The sequence below is a fragment of the Octopus bimaculoides genome, chromosome 22, assembly GCF_046866305.1.
Source record: "Octopus bimaculoides isolate indiv1 chromosome 22, ASM4686630v1, whole genome shotgun sequence".
Taxonomy (NCBI): domain Eukaryota; kingdom Metazoa; phylum Mollusca; class Cephalopoda; order Octopoda; family Octopodidae; genus Octopus; species Octopus bimaculoides.
The window spans coordinates 10314304-10333942 of record NC_142949.1 but is presented as its reverse complement, the minus strand read 5'-3'; the positions used below and the strand labels follow the sequence as shown (position 1 = coordinate 10333942).

Below are 19639 nucleotides of genomic sequence, written 5' to 3'. Positions count from 1 at the left end.
TGTCGCAAGATTCCTGATGTGGAGTCGTGTGTTGGAACAGATATTGTTGTATTTCGGGATGGTCATTTAAAAAATTTTTTATGCCAAATAAACCACACACTATATGTTCGTTCTTCATCCGTTTATTACTGTTCTTATTCTAACTCTGACAGTGGATTAAACTGAGCAGGAGCACACGCGAAGACGGAAAGTGTGGCTGAGGAGGTCACAGATGTGTGACGAAAGATTTCCGGACGGTAGACATGAGTTAGAATAAGAACAGTAAAAGGCGGCGAGCTGGCAGAAACGTTAGCACGCCGGGCGAAATGTTTAGCCGTATTTTGTCTGCTGCTACGTTCAAATTCCGGCGAAGTCGACTTTACCTTTCATCCTTTCGGGGTCGATTAAATAAATACCAGTTACACACTGAGGAACAATATAATCGACTTAATCCGTTTGTCTGTCCCCTCTGTGTGTAGCCCCTTGTGGGTAGAAAAGAAATAAGAACAGTAATAAACGAGTGAAGAACGAATATAGAGTGCGTGTGCTTATTTACCCCTACCCCCCAAAATGACCATCCCGAAATACAACAATATATATATATATATTATATTTGTAGAGCTATCTTTCAGAAGATCACGATGGTGGTGAGGTTTTCTTTCTTATTAAAACCAATTTTGTAATTCCTAAGTTACTTCCCTTGTTATCATGGCGATGTTCTTCGATTCCCGGTTGTTACCAATTTTGTGTCGGTTAACTCACAGAATTTATCGAAACTCCTTCAAATCTGTTTTACAGTAAGTTTCAGTTTTTTTCCAGGTATATACTAAATATATGCTTACCTGTCATCTTTACACATCTTTCTCAATTTCCAGAGGTATTTCAAATGTAAAACCATAAGTAACCTTGAAAATGTTATTGCTTAACATAGAAAGTTATTTTAAAATATATTGGATGCTTTCTCGTTTAAAATTTTGATAATTTCTTTTTTGTTTAATTTAACATTTTAAAGAATAAAATATAGACAAAGTTTGATTCTATCTGTATGTCCTGTTTATTTTAGAAAATTTTACCTGAAATATAACTCAATTATTTTACCTGTTAAAGTTATCGGATGAACTGGGCCGGACTTTGTTTCCTCATAAGATTCAGAAAAATAGATATTTTATAATGAAAATTTTTACAAATACCTTTCAAATAGTGTAGACTACAATTATACCAGAATTTAATGTAAAAAGAAAATTGATGGGGACACATATACTGATACACATCACTTAATTTTTGTGTTGATACATATGTGATGTGTGCCAGTAAGAATATCTACGCGCCTATCAATTTTCCGCATTAAAATCCGATACCATCGTAATATACACGAACCGAAAGGTATTGGTAGAAAATTTCATTAAAAAGTTAGCTTGCTTACCAACCACATGGTTCCGGGTTCAGTCCCACTGCGTGGCACCTTGGGCAGGTGTCTTCTACTATAGCCTCGGGTCGACCAATGCCTTGTGAGTGGATTTGGTAGACGGAAACTGAAAGAAGCCCGTCGTATATATATATATATATATATATATATATATATATATATATATATATATATATGTGTGTGTGTCTGTGTTTGTCCCCCCACTTGACAACCGATGCTGGTGTGTTTATGTCCCCGTAAACTAGCGGTTCGGCAAAAAGAGACCGATAGAATAAGTACTGGGCTTACAAAGAAGAAGTCCTGGGGTCGATTTGCTCGACTAAAGGCGGTGCTCCAGCATGGCCGCAGTCAAACGACTGAAACAAATAAAGAGTAAACAAAATCAGCGGGGCACACTTGTGTATGTATGCCAATGTTTAGATTTCTTTGTGTTTTCCTTTTAAAACAGAAAAAAAAACGTATTTTTATTATTATTGGCGTAAATGAAGAGAGTAAAATATACTTTATGCCTTATATTTGAGACAGTATTTGAGGCGCAACACATCTTTATTTGGTCGCTAGATATCTCAGATTTGTACAACGTTTAACTCTCTGAATGACAGACATGTTTTTTGCAGGATTTTTAATATCACGATAATGTCTATATTTCTTTATTTTCCGTTATTTTAAAGTTGAATACTTAAAAGGAAGCACCTAATTTTATCTAACATTTGATTAAGTTGCCGAATCTATAAGTAAACAACGACTTTCTTCCATAGAAGCGACAAACTACATTCTACATCCAATTTACAAAATACTACGATTAATTAAACCGCGTTAATTACTGTTATTGTATATTTTATACTAGACATAAAGCTGCTCACCTCAGTATTTTTGTAGACGTTTGGTTATCTATATATATAAAAATGAGAATGTGTGTCTGTCTGTCTGTCTGTCTGTCTGTGTGAATCCCTAAAACTCGAGAACTACGCAACCAATTTCATTCAAATTCTACAGATGCCTTACTTAGGGTTCCAGTTGTGTTTTAATCAAAAAAAATTTTAACTTCTTGCAGAGTTCGAGCCCACGGCAACATAATATCTCCTCCACTATTTAAGTATTACGTGTCAAAAGTGAAACAAAAACACTCATGTCAAATACTTTCACTTTAAAAATGAAACTATTCTACTAACTGAAACAATCACATTTCGATACTGTAGTGACAGATACTTTCACAGAGAGAGAAAGAGAGAAAGAAATAGAGAGAGAAAGAGAGAGAGAGAGAGAGAGAGAAAGAGAGAGAGAGAGAGAGAGAGAGATAAAGAGAGAGAGAGAGAGATGTATATGTATACATATAGATGTATATGTACACATTATTCCACTAACTGAAACAATCACATTTCGATACTGTAATTACAGATACTTTCAGAGAGAGAGAAGGAGATGTATATGTATACATATACATGTATATGTATACGTATATGCATAGATATATATAGATATAGATCTATATGCATACATGTATATGTATATACATATGTGTAGATGTATATATATATATAGATGTACATGTAATATGTACACATATATACATGTATACAGATATCTATACATATATACACCCATCACACACAAACACATGCACACAAACACACACATTAGTCATTTGTTTTCTTATCGAAAACTACGTCAAAAGTACTGAACGGATCTTTATGAAATTTGGAAATTATATTCTATGCATAACAGCCATAACTCCCATGAAAATTCATATATTTTTGATGTTGATGAAATTTTAACCCGAACATAACAGATGAGCATTATTTGTAATTCAACGGTACAACGGTGTAAGACTACCCTTTCAGATATAATTACATTGGGATTTCTGCAATGTGGTGCATAAATTGTCAAGTAAATGAGACGCATCTTTGCCTCCACTGATTCACTTGCAAAGTGTTGAGTAAAATTATTTCGTTGCAGACCTCCTTTGGGTCTTTTTATTATCACTGCGACACACATAGTCCCCAGTTGGTAACATTGATTTCAAGGCCCTCCTAGATGAGAGACTGGCATTCCACTTAATGTCTATGTTCCATGCTGGCATGGATTGGAGAGTTATTAATGTAGAAATATGGTATCGTAGCTACTAACAGTTGAGGGTTGCGTAGTCTAGATGGCATTTTTAGATTTCATTATTCTCTTTAACCCGGGCAAAGCCGGGTATTTCTGCTAGTTCTATTCATAAAGTGTAAATAATAATAATACGTTATGAGAGACAATGAGGGAACCTGTGGTTGCTGAGACTAATGAAACAAACTTAATTACCATTTTATGCTATATTTTACTAAAATATCAGACTTAGAATTTTTGTGGAGTCCAGCGTGTTTGTATGTGGTCCCTCTTTGGTAGAGGTAAAGAATACGTATACCACCCGTTTTCGGTTCAACAAAAACCCCTAATCCTAACCCCAACACCGGGTGTACGTATTCATTACTTTCGCCCCCTCTTTTGTATCGAAGATCTTTAATTACGTTCATGCTTCGATAAGTTTACCGAATATTTTATGAAGTACTTATTAAATACGTTTCAAACTTTCTTTTTTTGTCATTTTTCGTCGTCTGCTTTGGTTTCTTTGGATTCCATTTAATAACTGTCGTTTTAATTATATCGTAAAATGATTGTTTTCAGATTGCAGCATACCCATCTATCTAAATGCAAAGCTCGGCACCTTTGCATAAGTCCTGTTTTACAAAAAGAAAATGAAGACAAAATTTCTGACAAAGAAGATACACCAAAAAAGTAAGTTTTAAATCTTAAATAAGATCGTTTTTTGGGAGAGAGGGGGGGGCGTTTATTTCAGAACTGGCATAAATATCTTTTACCTTTTATTTGTTTTAATCATTAGACTGCGGCCATCCTGGGGCACCGCCTTAGAGGGTTTTAGTAGGTCAAATTGACCACAGGATTTTTTAAAACCTGGTACTTATTCTATAGCTCTCTTTTGCCAAATACTAATTATACAACACTAATTTGTGTATAATTTCCACTTCAGAAATCTCGATGGCGTCAGTGAAGAGTTGGCAGTCGCTGCTAAAGAAGTTGCTGAGTCTTTACCAGGAGATCCTTTAAAAACTCAGTCCCAGTTACTTCAGAGGTTGCAGGCTCATAATGTGTTATCAGAATCCCAAAAGACAAATGCAGCTGACGCGAAACCTAGCCTTAGCATTGAGTAAGTAAAATTTCGGAATGTTACTTTTTATTTCTGTATTTCAAAAGTTCCTTTGTAATTATCTCATTTGATATTGTTAGATAAATCCTTTCATCATCGTCGTTTAACGTCTGCTTTCCATGCTGGCATGGGTTAGACGGTTTGACTGAGGACTGGCAAGCCAGAAGGCTGCACCAGGTTCCAATGTAATCTGGCAAGGTTTCTACAGCTGGATGCCCTTCCTGACCCCAGCCACTCTGAGAGGGTAGTGGGTTCTTTTTACATGCCACCAGCCAGTCAGGCAGCACTCAAATGATACTTCAAGCAGTAGTGGCATCGGCCACGACAATGATTTCACTTGACTCAACAGGTCTTCTCAAGCACAGTATATTACCCAATGATTGAAGAGTACTCTTAAATGGGCCAATTATGCAACACTGTCATAGGGCACAGCTACAGTCTCACTTAGCTTGTTGGATCTTCTCAAGCATAGCATATCTCCAAAGGTCTCAGTCGCTCATCATTGCCTCCATGAGGCCCAACGTTCAAAGGTTGTGCTTCACCACCTCATCCATACCATATCATTTCCTTACCATATTTTTATTGAATGGTAACTAACTTACAAACTAGCACTCCGTCAGTTACAATGTCGTGGGTTCCAGTTGATGTGATCAATGTAACAACCTACTTGTAAAATTAACTTGGAAGGGGCTGAGCACTCCATAGACGTGTGCCCTTAATATAGTTCTCAAGGAAATTCAGAGTGGCTGTGTGGTAAGTAGCTTGCTTACCAACCACATGGTTCTGGGTTCAGTCTCACTGCGTGGCACCTTGGGCAAGTGTCTTCTACTATAGCCTCGGGCCAACGAAAGCCTTGTGAGTGGATTTGGTAGACGGAAACTGAAAGAAGCCCGTAGTACAAGCTGCCAAAATTCCAGCTTGCAAATTTGACATATGCCGCACAGGGAGAGCAGAACATGTCAGATAGTACAGATGCTGTAGCTGTGGTCATTTATCATTGAGGTGTAGAGGTCATGTTTGGAAATTCAGTGAGAGTGCAAATTCACATGTGGTCTCCGGTTACATGCATACACACTTTGAGACAGTGTGATCCGTAGCAGCTCATCTTGTCATTCATTGTCAATCATCACAGAGGATTCAGTGACCAAGTCACCACCAGTTATCAGAGTACACGTAGCCTGGGTTTAAAGCGGGTGGTACTCCTGCTAGTTGACCCATAGCTGGGACCCTAACAGATGCTACTACTCCTGGTCAGAGTAAACCTGGAAACAAAATGGCTAAGAGGTGGTTCCCCACACTTCAAAACCTTAGAGCTCCTGAATCAGTCCCATTATTGGATGCAGTTTAAAGACTTACCCAGGACTACTTTGGTTTTCTTTGAGGCTTCTTGATTCTAATCTTTGCTCCCATGTTTAGAATTTCTTTTCCAAATCTTTGATAGACTTTAGACTTAATCATGAGAACCATGTTATCAGCATTCAGGAGTTCACCTGGACAGCTGATAATACCTCTGTTATAGCCCAGAGAACTGTAATAAACAGGAATGGAGTAAGAACTGAACTTTGTTGCACACTTACTCCTGCATGTTAAAGTCTTTGCTGAACTATTATCAATTCTCACCTAGCACCTCTGTATATGGCTTGCATAGTACCACAGAACCTGGTACCTTATCAAGACCCTTCACTTGATCAACGGATGCTTAGTATAGTGGTTTTGCTCTTAGCCAAGTACTTCTGTAGTTGTCTCCCTGGGGAAAAAACATCAGTGATACCCTGCTTTCTGACATAAAACCAGACTGCATCTTATCTACTCAGCTAAATCACTTGATAATCTTTCTGTTACATTGAATATCTGGTCCATTAGTATGATTTCTCTCTAGTTGCTTCTTTCTAGAACATCTCCTTAGCCTTTATAGCAGTTAATGATGATACTGCTATACCAGTGATTGGCTCAGACTCCATTCTCTTCTTTGATTTGCAATGTCTGTGATTAGTACATGCCCTATTTTGCCAGATGTTTTCTTTATCTCAGCTACTGTCGTAGTAATCCTTACCTTTATATCATTAATTGTGCTTTTATCTGTTAGCTGTCATCAGGTTATCAAGTTTTTTAATAATAAAAACAAACAGAGGTCTCAAGGTCTCTAGCTTCATAACCTTAATTGTATAGCTGTCAACCAGTTCTCAGTTTTTTTTCATACTGAAAATTAACAGAGGTCTCTAAATTACAGTGCCTTATATGAAATAATTTAATTCACTGGAAATACTTTCAAAAACAAATTCACAAATTCATGCAGCTGGATCAAATTAATAAAATTGAAAATAGGAAACTGATGCAAAGATGTGTAGTGATGGCTCAAAGAGTTTTTAAATACCTGGGTAAACTCATTGCTTATTATACAGGGTGCGGCAGAAAGGTTTCCTCGATATCAGTTTATTAACCTTTGAAATTGGGGCAACCGTTCTGCCACACCCTGTATCTCTTTATTAGTCTGGAAACTTCCTTCATATGTTAATGTATTTTTTTTATTTTTTAGAAATTTATTTGCTGGGATGAAAGTTATCAAAGAGAGAACATCATATTCAGGAAAAGAAATGAGAACTGACTGTGAGTAAAATTCTAAAAATGTCTTGAATGTATGTGCATTTATTAATCCTTTTGATACCAACTCGTCTGAGAGTACCCCTGGTTCTGTGACACAAACTTCAAGTCTTAATGTGATCTAAATTAAATCCTTCCATCAAAATTCCATGTCAGTATATGTTCCAAACACCAGTTTAATAATGACGAAAGTTATTTTACTAAAGTCGTCATTATTTACAAAGTTAATAGAAATAAAAGCAGTGTATTTTAACAGGAATATGGTAACAAGAGGATTGAAGAGTGAAGAAAAAGCGTTTAGCATATAAAACACATATCTTTAATATGGCTTTATCAGTGGAGCCATAACTGAAAAGAAAATTAAAGAGAAAGCTGCTTAGGTGATACAAACAGTTTTGTAAATAATTTTCAAGTTTTGCCAGCATGCAACATGGACATTAAATGATAACATTCTATCAAGGTGTTTATGGCAATATTTATTACTCTCACATAAAGAGGGAAGCATAACAGAGAAATAGACCTCAATTTAAATTATATAACTACATAAAAACAGAACATGAGGAAGAAGAAATAGAAATTGCAAATGAATATTCCTATTATCTTATAATTGTAAAGGTTCTCCGCAATTAAAATAATTAAAATTATAGATTTATTCCTTGTCATCATTATATTTAGCAAACAAAGGTAACACATTCATCTACTCCTAGTTTTTTTTAACAGCTATCAGGTCACAGGGCTTTGTACTTTGTCATGGGTCTTCTCTAGATCAACGAATGCTGAATATAGTGCCTTGATCTTAGCTAAAAATTTCCTCTGTAGTTGTTTCATGGGGAAGAAAACATTAGTGGGTACCCTTAGTGAGTGCTCCCTTCTAGCATAAAGTCGAACTGTATCTCATCATCATCGTTTAACATCTACTTTCCATGCTGGCATGGGTTGGATGGTTCAACTGGGGTCTGGGAAGCCAGGAGGCTGCACCAAGCTCCTGTCTGATCTGGCAGTGTTTCTACAGCCGGATGCCCTTCCTAATGCCAACCACTCCATGAGTGTAGTGGGTGCTTTTTACGTGCCACTGGCACAGGGGCCAGAGGAGGCTGGCAACGGCCATGATCGGTTGGTGCTTTTTACATGCCACCAGCACAAACGTCAATCAAGGCGGTACTGGCATCGGCCATGCTCGCATGGTGCTTTTTACGTGCCACCGGCATGGGGATCACAACCACAATTTCCATTTGATTTTCATTTTGATGTTAATGTACTTGACTCAATAGGTCTCCTGAAGCACAGCAGGTCACCCTACGATCCAAGGTACTTTTGAATGGGCTGGGGCTGGTTATGCAAAACAGGTGTAGGATACAGCCGTGAACTCACTTTATTTGCCGGGTCATTGCAGTCACAGCATATCTCCAGAGGTCTTGGTCTTTTGTCATTTAAGCTAATTCTCTTCCTAATCATTTGTGCTAGAATAATTCTTTGAGTTAGTTTCAATACCTGATCTATCTCTTTGTCATGTGAATACCCGTCAGAGTGTAAGTATCTTGAGAGAAAAGCTGAACATTAGAAGCATCAGTTGTGGCGTGCAAGAGAGACGATTGCGCTGGTATGGACATGTGGTGAGAATGGAGGAGGATAGCTGCGTGAAAAAGTGCCACACCCTAACAGTTGAGGGAACCCGTGGAAGAGGTAGGCCCAGGAAGACCTGGGCTGAGGTGGTGAGGCAAGACCTTCGTACATTGGGCCTCACCGAGGCGATGACTACGGACCGAGACCTTTGGAAATGGGCTGTGCGTGAGAAGACCCGGCAAGCCAAGTAAGATCGTTGCCAGTGCCCCTGGACTGGTTCTTGTGCGGGTGGCACATGAGATGCACCATTTTGAGCGTGGCCGTTGCCAGTACCGCCTGACTGGCTCCTGTAGGATTTTCGAGCGAGATCGTTGCCAGTGCCCCTGGACTGGCTTGTGCGGGTGGCACATAAAAGACACCATTTCGAGCGTGGCCGTTTTCGTGCGGGTGACACGTAAAAGCACCCACTACACTCTCTGAGTGGTTGGCGTTAGGAAGGGCATCCAGCTGTAGAAACTCTGCCAAATCAGACTGGAGCCTGGTGTTGCCATCCGGTTTCACCAGTCCTCAGTCAAATCGTCCAACCCATGCTAGCATGGAAAGCGGACGTTAAACGATGATGATGATGATGATGATCTCTATGATATCCCTGTACATGCCCTTTTTTTACCCTGTGTGTGTGTAAGCAAAAGCTGGGTATTGTAATCACTCGTCTTTGTGTGTTTGCAAAATTACTGGAAAGCAGGAGAACAGATTTTCACATTTGGCAGAAATACTCATTGGATGAGTGGCTCAAAAGGATGAACATTTGGTTTGATCATCTTTCAAAAAAAAAATCAAACTAACAAATTTCCCAATGAGGAAGTAGTCATATTATTTTGTTCACTTTCCTTTTCATATGAATTGACCCTCATCTACATGTGTATAGATTATGGCATACTTATGCACATAGACATGTATGCATACATACATAAATATGCGACTGTGTGTGTGCATGCTTGCATACAGTGATGGATTCGAGGGTTTTGTTTATTTACGACTTGATTTCTTAATTTCACCAGAGTACAAATACCTCTAATGGTGATAGTTAAAAAAAAAGAATAAAATGAAATGGAACTTATAAATTTCCCGATAAGCAAGTGGTCATATTATTTTGTTCACTTTCTTTTGCATATGAATCAATCCTCATCTGTGTGTGTATAGATCGTGGTGTACCTATGTGCGTAGACACGTGTGCGTACATACATACATATGTGTGTGTGTGTGTACACTGATGGATTTCTGAACTTCACCAGAGTATAAATACCCATAATGGTGATACTTAAAAAAAAAAAATAATTAATTCACTTCAATTAAAAATCATGGGTAAGCAACACAGGGTATGCATTGCCCCTCCAATACCTTTTTTTTAAAGTGCCTTTGTTGTAGTTGGTGGTGATATTGCTACAATGACAGCTTAGACATTGTTAGTGTGGCATGACACCTTTAGACACTAGGAAATCAAATATAAAATACTCACTTAATCACACATTTATTGAAATTACTCACTTAATCATATATCCATTGAAAGCATAGAAAATATATTTTTAGTCCAGGGGAAAACAAAAAGAATGGTGCTTTTTTTAAAGCTCATATTTCTTCTATTTTGGTGCATTGAATGTAAATCAAAATGCTGTATTTCCTTTAGAATTTCTTTGGAAAATATCCTTCCAGTGTCTTAAAATCAAAGTTAAATTTTCTTTTTCTTTCTCTTTCTTCATTGAACAGCTCAGACACCTCCAATGAAGCCCAAGAAAATTATTCATACTGAAAGGTAACAGTAAATTTTACTATTTGGAATGTGTGTGTGTGTGTGTGTATCTAAATACACACATATGTTAGCTCTGGGTTTAAATCCAATAGAAAACTCATGCAAACATGTCAGCAGGGAAATTGAATAAATGATATGATTATATAAACTATGAGTGGCTATGTGGTAAGTAGCTTGCTTACCAACCACATGGTTCCAAGTTCAGTCTCACTGCGTGGCATCTTGAGCAAGTGTCTACTACTATAGCCTCGGGCCAACCGAAGCCTTGTGAGTGGATTTGGTAGATGGCAACTGAAAGAAGCCCCCATATCATCGTTTAACGTCCGCTTTCCATGCTAGCATAGGATAAAATCTTTATAAGAATTTATCAAGTAGTCAGCGTGAAAAAACCCCATGAGGAAAAAACCCATCGTTTTTTCCATAAATATATATAATTTGTATAAGGGCATTAACTATATAGTAATGCCTCACGCTTAGAGGGTAGTTTTTGACTTATTTAGTCCCTCTAAGCGTGAGGCATTACTATATATATATATATATGTGTGTGTGTGTATGTGTACATGTATGTATGTATGTGTGTATGTTTGGGTATTTGTGTTTGTCCCCTTACCATCGTTTGACAACTGATGTTGGTGTGTTTACGTCACCGTAACATTAGCAGTTCGGCAAAAGAGACCAATAGAATAAGTTCTGGGGGTTGATTTGCTAGACTAAAGGCGATACTCCAGCATGGCCGCAGTCAAATGACTGAAAAAATAAAAGAAAAATAATATGTGTATGTATGTATGTGTGTGTGTATATATATTGTTACGAACGCCCGCACGCGAAGCACCTCTTTAACGTAGAGAGAACTCGCGTGTGCACGAACGTCGACGCTCAGTGAGTTGGGATGCTCGCCATGGCCACCAATAAGCCCCAGCTGGAGCACGCAACGAAGAACAACAAGCAAAAGGAGGAGGGGAAGAAATAACACGGAGACCCTACGCTGGGTAGCGGAACTAACTTTTTCTTTTTACATCAAACATCAGAATAAAACATTACATCATCAACACATTGCATAACAATTCAAATCCAATAGCATATAACAATAGCACATGCAACATAATCAAAGGCTTACAATCATTACATAAGCAAGAGTTCGTACATCAAGTCCATCAAAAGTTCTTTCACTTCTTTGTTTTCTTTTCAATTAAGCAACATGTAACGAAGTTCTTTCTTTTTTTTTTTCTCTTTTAAGTTAACATCACAGTTAACAGTTCTTTTTCTTTATACATCATAACGGCAAGTACATTTTTCTTGGAAGAATATTTACACAACCCTTTACTGTAATAACTTCCTTTCTTTCAAAACTCCTACTATCCAAGAAGTAACCAACTGACTACTACGATCTCTTTTGGCTGCCACAACAGTTCCATCTCTCTGTCTGAGACTCTATACATTTCTGCTTACTCGTACCTGCTGACTATAGGCCCTCTCTCTGTCAGATTTATCACTGTTCATCTTCACTGGCTGACGTTCTTCATCCAACTCTCAGGCCAACTGCTTCGGCCAACTCGACTGGCCAACTCGCCTGATACCAACTGTTCGCGCCAATTCTTTGTTTATCACAAATACCATAGCTCAATAGTGTTACTTTACCCCCTCCCAAAGCTGGGTCAGTTCAGTACAATTCCTCACTTGTTTTTCTGAACTTTTGGTGACCGGAAAGGGTCACCGATCACTCCTACGCTAAAAATAGCTGTACTTGTTCACAAGACAAAGGAAATACCATTATCCTCAACAACCAGAATACGGTTTCAAAACCCAGCTCGGGAGATAGGGATATAACATTAGTTTGTATTTTCGGTGTTGTGAGTGTTTATTGAGCAAAAACACCTAAAGCTCCAAAAGGCTGCCCTACTGTACTCTTTCATCACAACTTTCTCTCACTCTTTCTTTCTGTTTCTGTTGTACCTGTATTTCAAAGGGCCAGCCTTGTCACACTCTCTGTCACACTGAATCTCCCCGAGAATTATGTTAAAGGCACACCTGTCTGTGGAGTGCTCAGCCACTTGCACGTTAATTTCACGAGCAGGCTGTTCCCTTGACTGGATCAACTGAAACCCTCATCGTCGTAACTGACGGAGTGCCACAATATATGTATATATATGTGAGTGTGTGTGTATATACAGGGTTGGCCAAACATTACCTGACAGTTAATCAAAACCATTTAATTCCATGATTTATTTATGTTTAACAACTGAATCAATTTAATAAAAGCTTCTGAATATGAAACATCATGAAAATCATTCAAACCGAAATCATTCTTGAGCAACACATTTTCCCATTCAAGTCAATACAGAATTACAAATAGTATTTATGGAAATTTGATTTACTGTCGGGTGACTTCTGGCCAACCCTGTATATAATAAAACATATATTTATTATTATTATTATTTGTAAGGTAGCAAGCTGGCAGAGTTCTCAGTTCACTGGACAAAATGCTTTATAACAATTCATTCATCTTTATGCTCTGAGGTCAAATTCTACCAAGATTGGTTTTTCCTGTTCGTCACCCTTTAGGGGTCGATACATTATAATTAAGGTGGCAAACTGGTAGAATCGTTAGCATGACAGGCAAAATACTTAGCTACATTTCATCCATCATTATGTTCTGAGTTCAAATTCCACCGGGGGTCAACTTTGCCTTTCATCCTTTCGGGGTTGATAAATTAAATACCAGTAAAACACTGGGGTCAGTATAATCAGCTAGTCTCTTCCCACAAAATTTCAGGCCTTGTGCCTTTAATAGAAGGGATTATTATTATTATTATTATTATTATTATTTATGTAACCATGTGTAATTTTTTTTTTCTTACTTGTACTTAAATCATTATATGCTGGTTTTTCATGTTTTCTGAAATCTTCTGAAATTCCCAAGAATGTGAAATGTTTAATAGATTCTCTTGGTTTTACACAGCACAAAGTTATTTTCTGCTCCCGGCCTTCAAATTTTCGACAAAGTTACACAACCTCCACCTGAACCAGGTAATTTCTTTTTTGTTTTTCCTAAGTTGCTATTTCAGAATTATTTCCGAGAGTGAGAGCTGCAAACACTAATTACTGTCTACTAGTACATGACCCGATTTTCTGAGCCTGGAATAAATTACATTTTGTTTCATTGCAGTCATCACCATCATCATTTAATGTCTGTTGTCCCTGCTGGCATGGGTTGGATGGTTTGACCAGGGCTGTCAAGCTGGAAGGCTGCACCTGGCTCCTGTCTGCTTTGGCATGGGTTCTAAGGCTGGATGCCCTTCCTAACGCCAACCACTTTACAGAGTGTGCTGGGTGCTTTTATATGGTGCCAGCACAGGTGCTATTACACGGTACTGGCACGAGTGCTTTTTATGTCACATAGGCACAGAACTCTTGTAGGCCAATCCTTTTCACCAGGGGGAGTGGCCTTAACACTTCTGCTGTGGAGTACAGGTCTTCTTGAGTACAGCAAGGCACCAGGTATCTTGGTCCTTTGTCATCTCCTCTGTGAGATTCAGCATCCTGAGGTTGTCCTTCAGTGAAATGAAAGAAATATTTAATCGAACAAAATACATATTTTATTTTCTGGTATATAAGTCAACTTAGTGTATCATACAGTTCTATATTTAAGAGATGAGGAATTATATACATTATTTACATTTGACAGATATTTGTCCTCATCATGTTTGTTGTTAGCACAATGTTTCGGCTGATATACTCTCCAGCCTTCATCAGGTGTCTTGGGGAAATTTCAAACCTGGGTTCTCATTCCTAAGGTATTTTTTGATGTTATTATTCAGGTCACTGCCTGGAATTGAACTCAGAATCTTGGGGTTAGTAGCCTGCGTTCTTAACCACTACGCCACGGGCATATGGCATAGTGGTTAAGAGCGCGGGCTACTAACCCCAAGATTCCAAGTTCAGTTCCAGGCAGTGACCTGAATAATGAAAAATACCTTAGGAATGAGAACCCAGGTTCGAAATTTCCCCAAGACACCTGATGAAGGCTGGAGGGTATATCAGCCGAAACATTGTGCTAACAACAAACAAGATGAGGACAAATATCCGTCAAATGTAAATCATGTATAGCATATCATGCAATTATGTTGTGTAAACATTTAAACATCAGCAGCAGCTTTCAAAATCTTGCTGCCTTTTACATGGAATTTTTGCTCTTTCAAAGTAGTCCTCTTGTGTAAGTTGACCTGCCTGTTTTGGTTGTAAATTTTGGTCTGAAATATTTCACTTGTATGCTGAAAAATATAGAATTAGTTTTTACAATTTTTTTCTTTGTATGTGCTCATGATGATGAGGATGGAACACCTTATGTACACAATATTATATTCTGCTTGTGCCAGTGCCATGTTAAAAGCACCCAGCACACATTGTAAAGTGGCTGGCATTAGGAAGGGCATCCAGCCATAGAAACCAGGCCAAGTCAGATAGGAACCTGGTGCAGCTCTCCTGTTTGTCAGCTCTGGTTAAACTGTCCAACCCATGCCAGTATGGAAAATATACATTAAAGGAGGAGGAGGATGTACAGTATTATATAAAACATTCTCCAAGCAGGAAATTTTGGCAATCAAATGATGTCTGTCTAGGCAACATTTCTTGCGAATTTAATATTTTTATAATTGGGGTGTCTCTGATGTCTCCTTGATATACTAAACTGACTTTGACCAGCACAAGTCTTTAGATACAAAGGATCCCCAACTGTACTGAGTACAACATACAACTGACCATGTGTGAACACTGTTATAGAGAGATAAATGCCATGTTGTGATAAGCTTTGTCCTTGACTGTTGTTCATTGACATAGCAAACGCTGGTCTGATAGGGAATTAACCTTGTCTTAAAGTGAAGGGAAAAATCTATATTGGAGGGTTGCAGGTTGATACACAGGAAGTCAGCAAATTATGCAGTGTATCAATACCAGTGATTTTACATGCTTTTATGAAAATGACTGAAGCACAGTTCTTGGAATTATCTCTAAGAAATTGATCAACTATCTTTTTGAAATGATGGAAGGAGAGGAAATGAGGTGGGTGGATAGTATTTATGAATCGAGGTTATTTGTGTGTTGGGAAGACTGAGGTCAGTTTGAGGTAAAAATATAGGTAAATAGAATGATTATTATTTATGTTTGATGTGTAGTTATTGTTGTGTAAGTGCTTGTGCCTCCTAACAGAGGGAATATATATATATATATATATATATATATTGGCACCTGTGCCAGTGGAGCACTAACAGCACTGTCCGAGCGTGTTCATTGCCGGAGTAGCTGTCTGGCTTCCATGCTAGTGGCACGTAAATGGCACCATTTGAGCGTAATCGGTACCAGCGCTGCCTCTAGCACTTGTGCTGGTGGCACGTTAGAAAATCATTCAAGCGAGGTCATTGCCAGTGCCGCTGGACTGGCTCCCGTGCAGGTGGCACGTAAAAAATCACCATTTGAGCATGGCCGTTGCCAGTACTGTGTGACTGGCCCCCGTGCTAGTGGCACGTAAAAGCACCCGCTACACTTTCAAAGTGATTGGCATTAGGAAGGGCATCCAGCTGTAGAAACTCTGCCAGATCAGATTGGAGCCTGGTGCAGCCTTCTGGCTTGCCAGTCCTCAGTCAAATCGTCCAACCCATGCTAGCATGGAAAGCGGACGTTAAACGATGATGATGATATATATATATATATATATATAAATATATATATATATATATATGTGTGTGTCTTTGTGTTTGTCTCCCCACTATCACTTGTTGGTATGTTTACATCTTTGTAACTTAGCGATTTGGCAAAAGAGGATAATAGAATAAGTACTAGGCTTACAAAAATAAGTACTGGGGTCGATTTCCTTGACTAAAACCCTTTAACATGGTGCTTCATTATGACCACAGTCAAATGACTTGAAAAAAGTAAAAGAATATTTAAAATTAGTAATCTTTAGGTAAGGGTTTAGTGACAAGGACATCTAGCATATATTTCTCTAACCCTTGCTAGCAGGAAAAAATGGACATAAAAACAAGCAATATAAATGCACTTTTTTTTTTCTTGCAGTCAACCAGTTTCTTGAATGTTCTATGGCTGGGCTATTTAATTTTCTTTTCTTTACAACAGAGAAACAAAGCCTGTGGGATGAAATAAATGCAGAAACCTTAACTTCCATTCCTGTATTCCCGTCAAATGCTTTTGAAGAAATCGCTATTTGGACTAAAGAAGGAAAATACTGGACATTCCCAATCAATAACGAAGCCGGTCAGTTTAATAAATATTTTGTTTTTCTTCTCCATGTCTTTGTATGAACAGTTCTTGGTATGTTTTGTTACCTGTTACTGCTGAAAAGCGCAATGGCCCAGTGGTTAGGGCAGCGGACTCGTGGTCATAGGATCACGGTTTCGATTCCCAGACTGGGCGTTGTGAGTGTTTATTGAGCGAAAACACCTAAAGCTCCACAAGGCTCCAGCAGGGGATGGTGGCGAACCCTGCTGTACTCTTCCACCACAACTTTCTCTCACTCTTACTTCCTGTTTCTGTTGTGCCTGTAATTCAAAGGGTCAGCCTTGTCACACTGTGTCATGCTGAATATCCCCCGAGAACTACGTTAAGGGTACACGTGTCTGTGGAGTGCTCAACCACTTGCACGTTAATTTCACGAGTAGGCTGTTCCGTTGAACTGGAACCCTCGACGTCGTAAGCAACGGAATGCCAACAACTGCTGAAAATAACTGGGTTCTGAGACAGGTACAAGCATGGCTGTGTGGTAAGGAATTTGCTTCCCAGCCACATGGTTTCAGGTTCAGTCTCACTGTGTGTCACCTTGGGCAAATGTCTTCTTCTACAGCCCTGGGCTGATCAAAGCCTTGTGAGTGGATTTGGTAGATGAGAACTGAAAGAAGCCTGTTGTGTGTGTGTGCATATGTTACTGTCCTCTTGTTTTGACATCACACAATAGCTATAAACAAGACTCATCATCATCCAAGCGTTGTCCTTTGTTTCCAATCTGGTCAACAGGGAAATATTACTTTTCTTGGAAACAGGTAAGGGTTGGTGACAGAAAGGGCATCTGGCCAAAGAAAATCCACCTCAGCAAATTCTGTCTGACCCATACCAGCATGGAAAAAAATAGACATTAACCCTTTAGCATTCAGATTAATTTCTCAAATGCAATGCTTATTTATCCGCATCTTTTAAAATTAATCGTGTAGCAATCTTGTAGCTTCAAGATTTTGAAGATGTAATTGTTTATTTTTAGAATGACATTGTAGGGTAGATGTGAGAGGCTGGATCTGGCCAGTTTCACCATAAAACTGAATATTTGGGCTTGATATAGCTGGTTTGAATGCTGAAGGGTTAAAGTAATGGTGGTGGTGGTGGTAGTGGTGGTGGTGGTGGTGTATATATGTGTCATCTTGGCATTGCAAACATTGTAAGCAAACGTCACTCTCATGTGAGCAATGTTTGCAATCTTCTATGCAAACATGTTTACTGTTTGTGTTTGAAGGACTGAGGTGGTGGAGAAATACTACCATTACATGGAATTGGGTGAAGGCTGATGACAGGAAGAGCATCCAGCTACAGGAAATCTGCTTCAACAAATTTCTGACCGATGCAAGCATGGAAAAAAGGGGGGATGTTAAGATGATAATGAAGGCATTGGTGGTAGCAGCAGAATGGAAATAGCTGGAAATGTTAAAGAAATAAACTACCTCTGGATCTAACCCCACTGAAGCATAGCTGAGCTCATTCAGTCAACAACCACTACAACAACAACAGCAACGTGCTCTTACCTACAAAGATCTAGACCAGGCTTGGGCAACCTTTTCCAAGAAGCAGACCATATAAGACATGGTTCGACAAACAGGCTACACTATTGGAAAATTCAATGAAATTATTTGTTGGGCGTACCATTCAAAAAGTCCCTTGGGCCACAGTTTACTCATTACTGATCTAGACACAACACAACACCAGAAATATAACACTAAACATACAATTATATATATACACACACACAAGGGTGGAGGCGCAATGGCCCAGTGGTTAGGGCAGCGGACTCGCGGTCATAGGATTGCGGTTTCGATTCCTAGACCGGGCGTTGTGAGTGTTTATTGAGCAAAAACACCTAAAGCTCCACGGTGCTCCGGCAGGGGATGGTAGCGAACCCTGCTGTACTCTTTCACCACAACTTTCTCTCACTCTTTCTTCCTGTTTCTGTTGTGCCTGTAATTCAAAGAGTCAGCCTTGTCACACTGTGTCACGCTGAATATCCCCAAGAACTACGTTAAGGGTACACGTGTCTGTGGAATGCTTAGCCATTTGTACATCAATTTCACGAGCGGGTTGTTCCGTTGATCGGATCAACTGGAACCCTCGACGTCGTAAGTGATGGAGTGCCAACAACATATACACAAGGAATTATATAATAAGCCTGAGGAAGATGAAGAATAAGAATAACCAGATATCAAAATGGAATGAGAATATTTAAGGCTAAATCTCCTAACTTATTGGTAAGGGTATGTTTCAAAACAATAATTATTTCGCATCCTCATTATTTAACGTCCGTCTTCCATACTGGCATGGCTGGATTGGACAGTTTGATAAGGGCTGGCAAGCCAGAGGACTGCACCAAATTCCAGTTTTTGCTTGGTTTTTATGGCTGGATGCCCTTCCTGATACCAACTTATTTCTTTTTAATCTATTTTTTTGTTATTTCTAGGTTGGGAAGAAGAAATAAATACAGGATTCCATGAACATGTCTTTCTACAAGATTTGATTGCTGATTTCCCCTCAAAAGGACCAATTCGTCACTTTATGGAATTAGTCATTACAGGACTTTCACTGAGCCCTTATTTAACAGTCCAACAAAAGAAGGACCACATTTCCTGGTTTAAGAATTATTTTGAAGAAAAACGACACTTACTTAAAGAGGAATTGGCTTTAACATAATAAAAGAAAAATTCATAATAAACAGAAAAAGGCATTACAATATTGTTTCATTATTTGTTTTTATTTAAATTTGATAATAAATATTTAGAATAAAATTATA

The 19639-nt window shown here is 38.6% G+C and overlaps 1 protein-coding gene across 1 annotated transcript; it reads left to right on the top strand.

Moving 5' to 3' along the window:
• The first annotated feature begins 617 nt into the window (after nucleotides 1-617).
• Nucleotides 618-19639, top strand: LOC106881734 (small ribosomal subunit protein mS31). Its single transcript, XM_089339698.1, has 8 exons — nucleotides 618-776; nucleotides 4070-4180; nucleotides 4434-4610; nucleotides 7147-7217; nucleotides 10542-10587; nucleotides 13544-13611; nucleotides 16714-16851; nucleotides 19310-19639. Exons 1-8 carry the CDS (start codon nucleotides 688-690, stop codon nucleotides 19537-19539), a joined length of 930 nt encoding a protein of 309 aa, XP_089195824.1. The 5' UTR covers nucleotides 618-687; the 3' UTR covers nucleotides 19540-19639.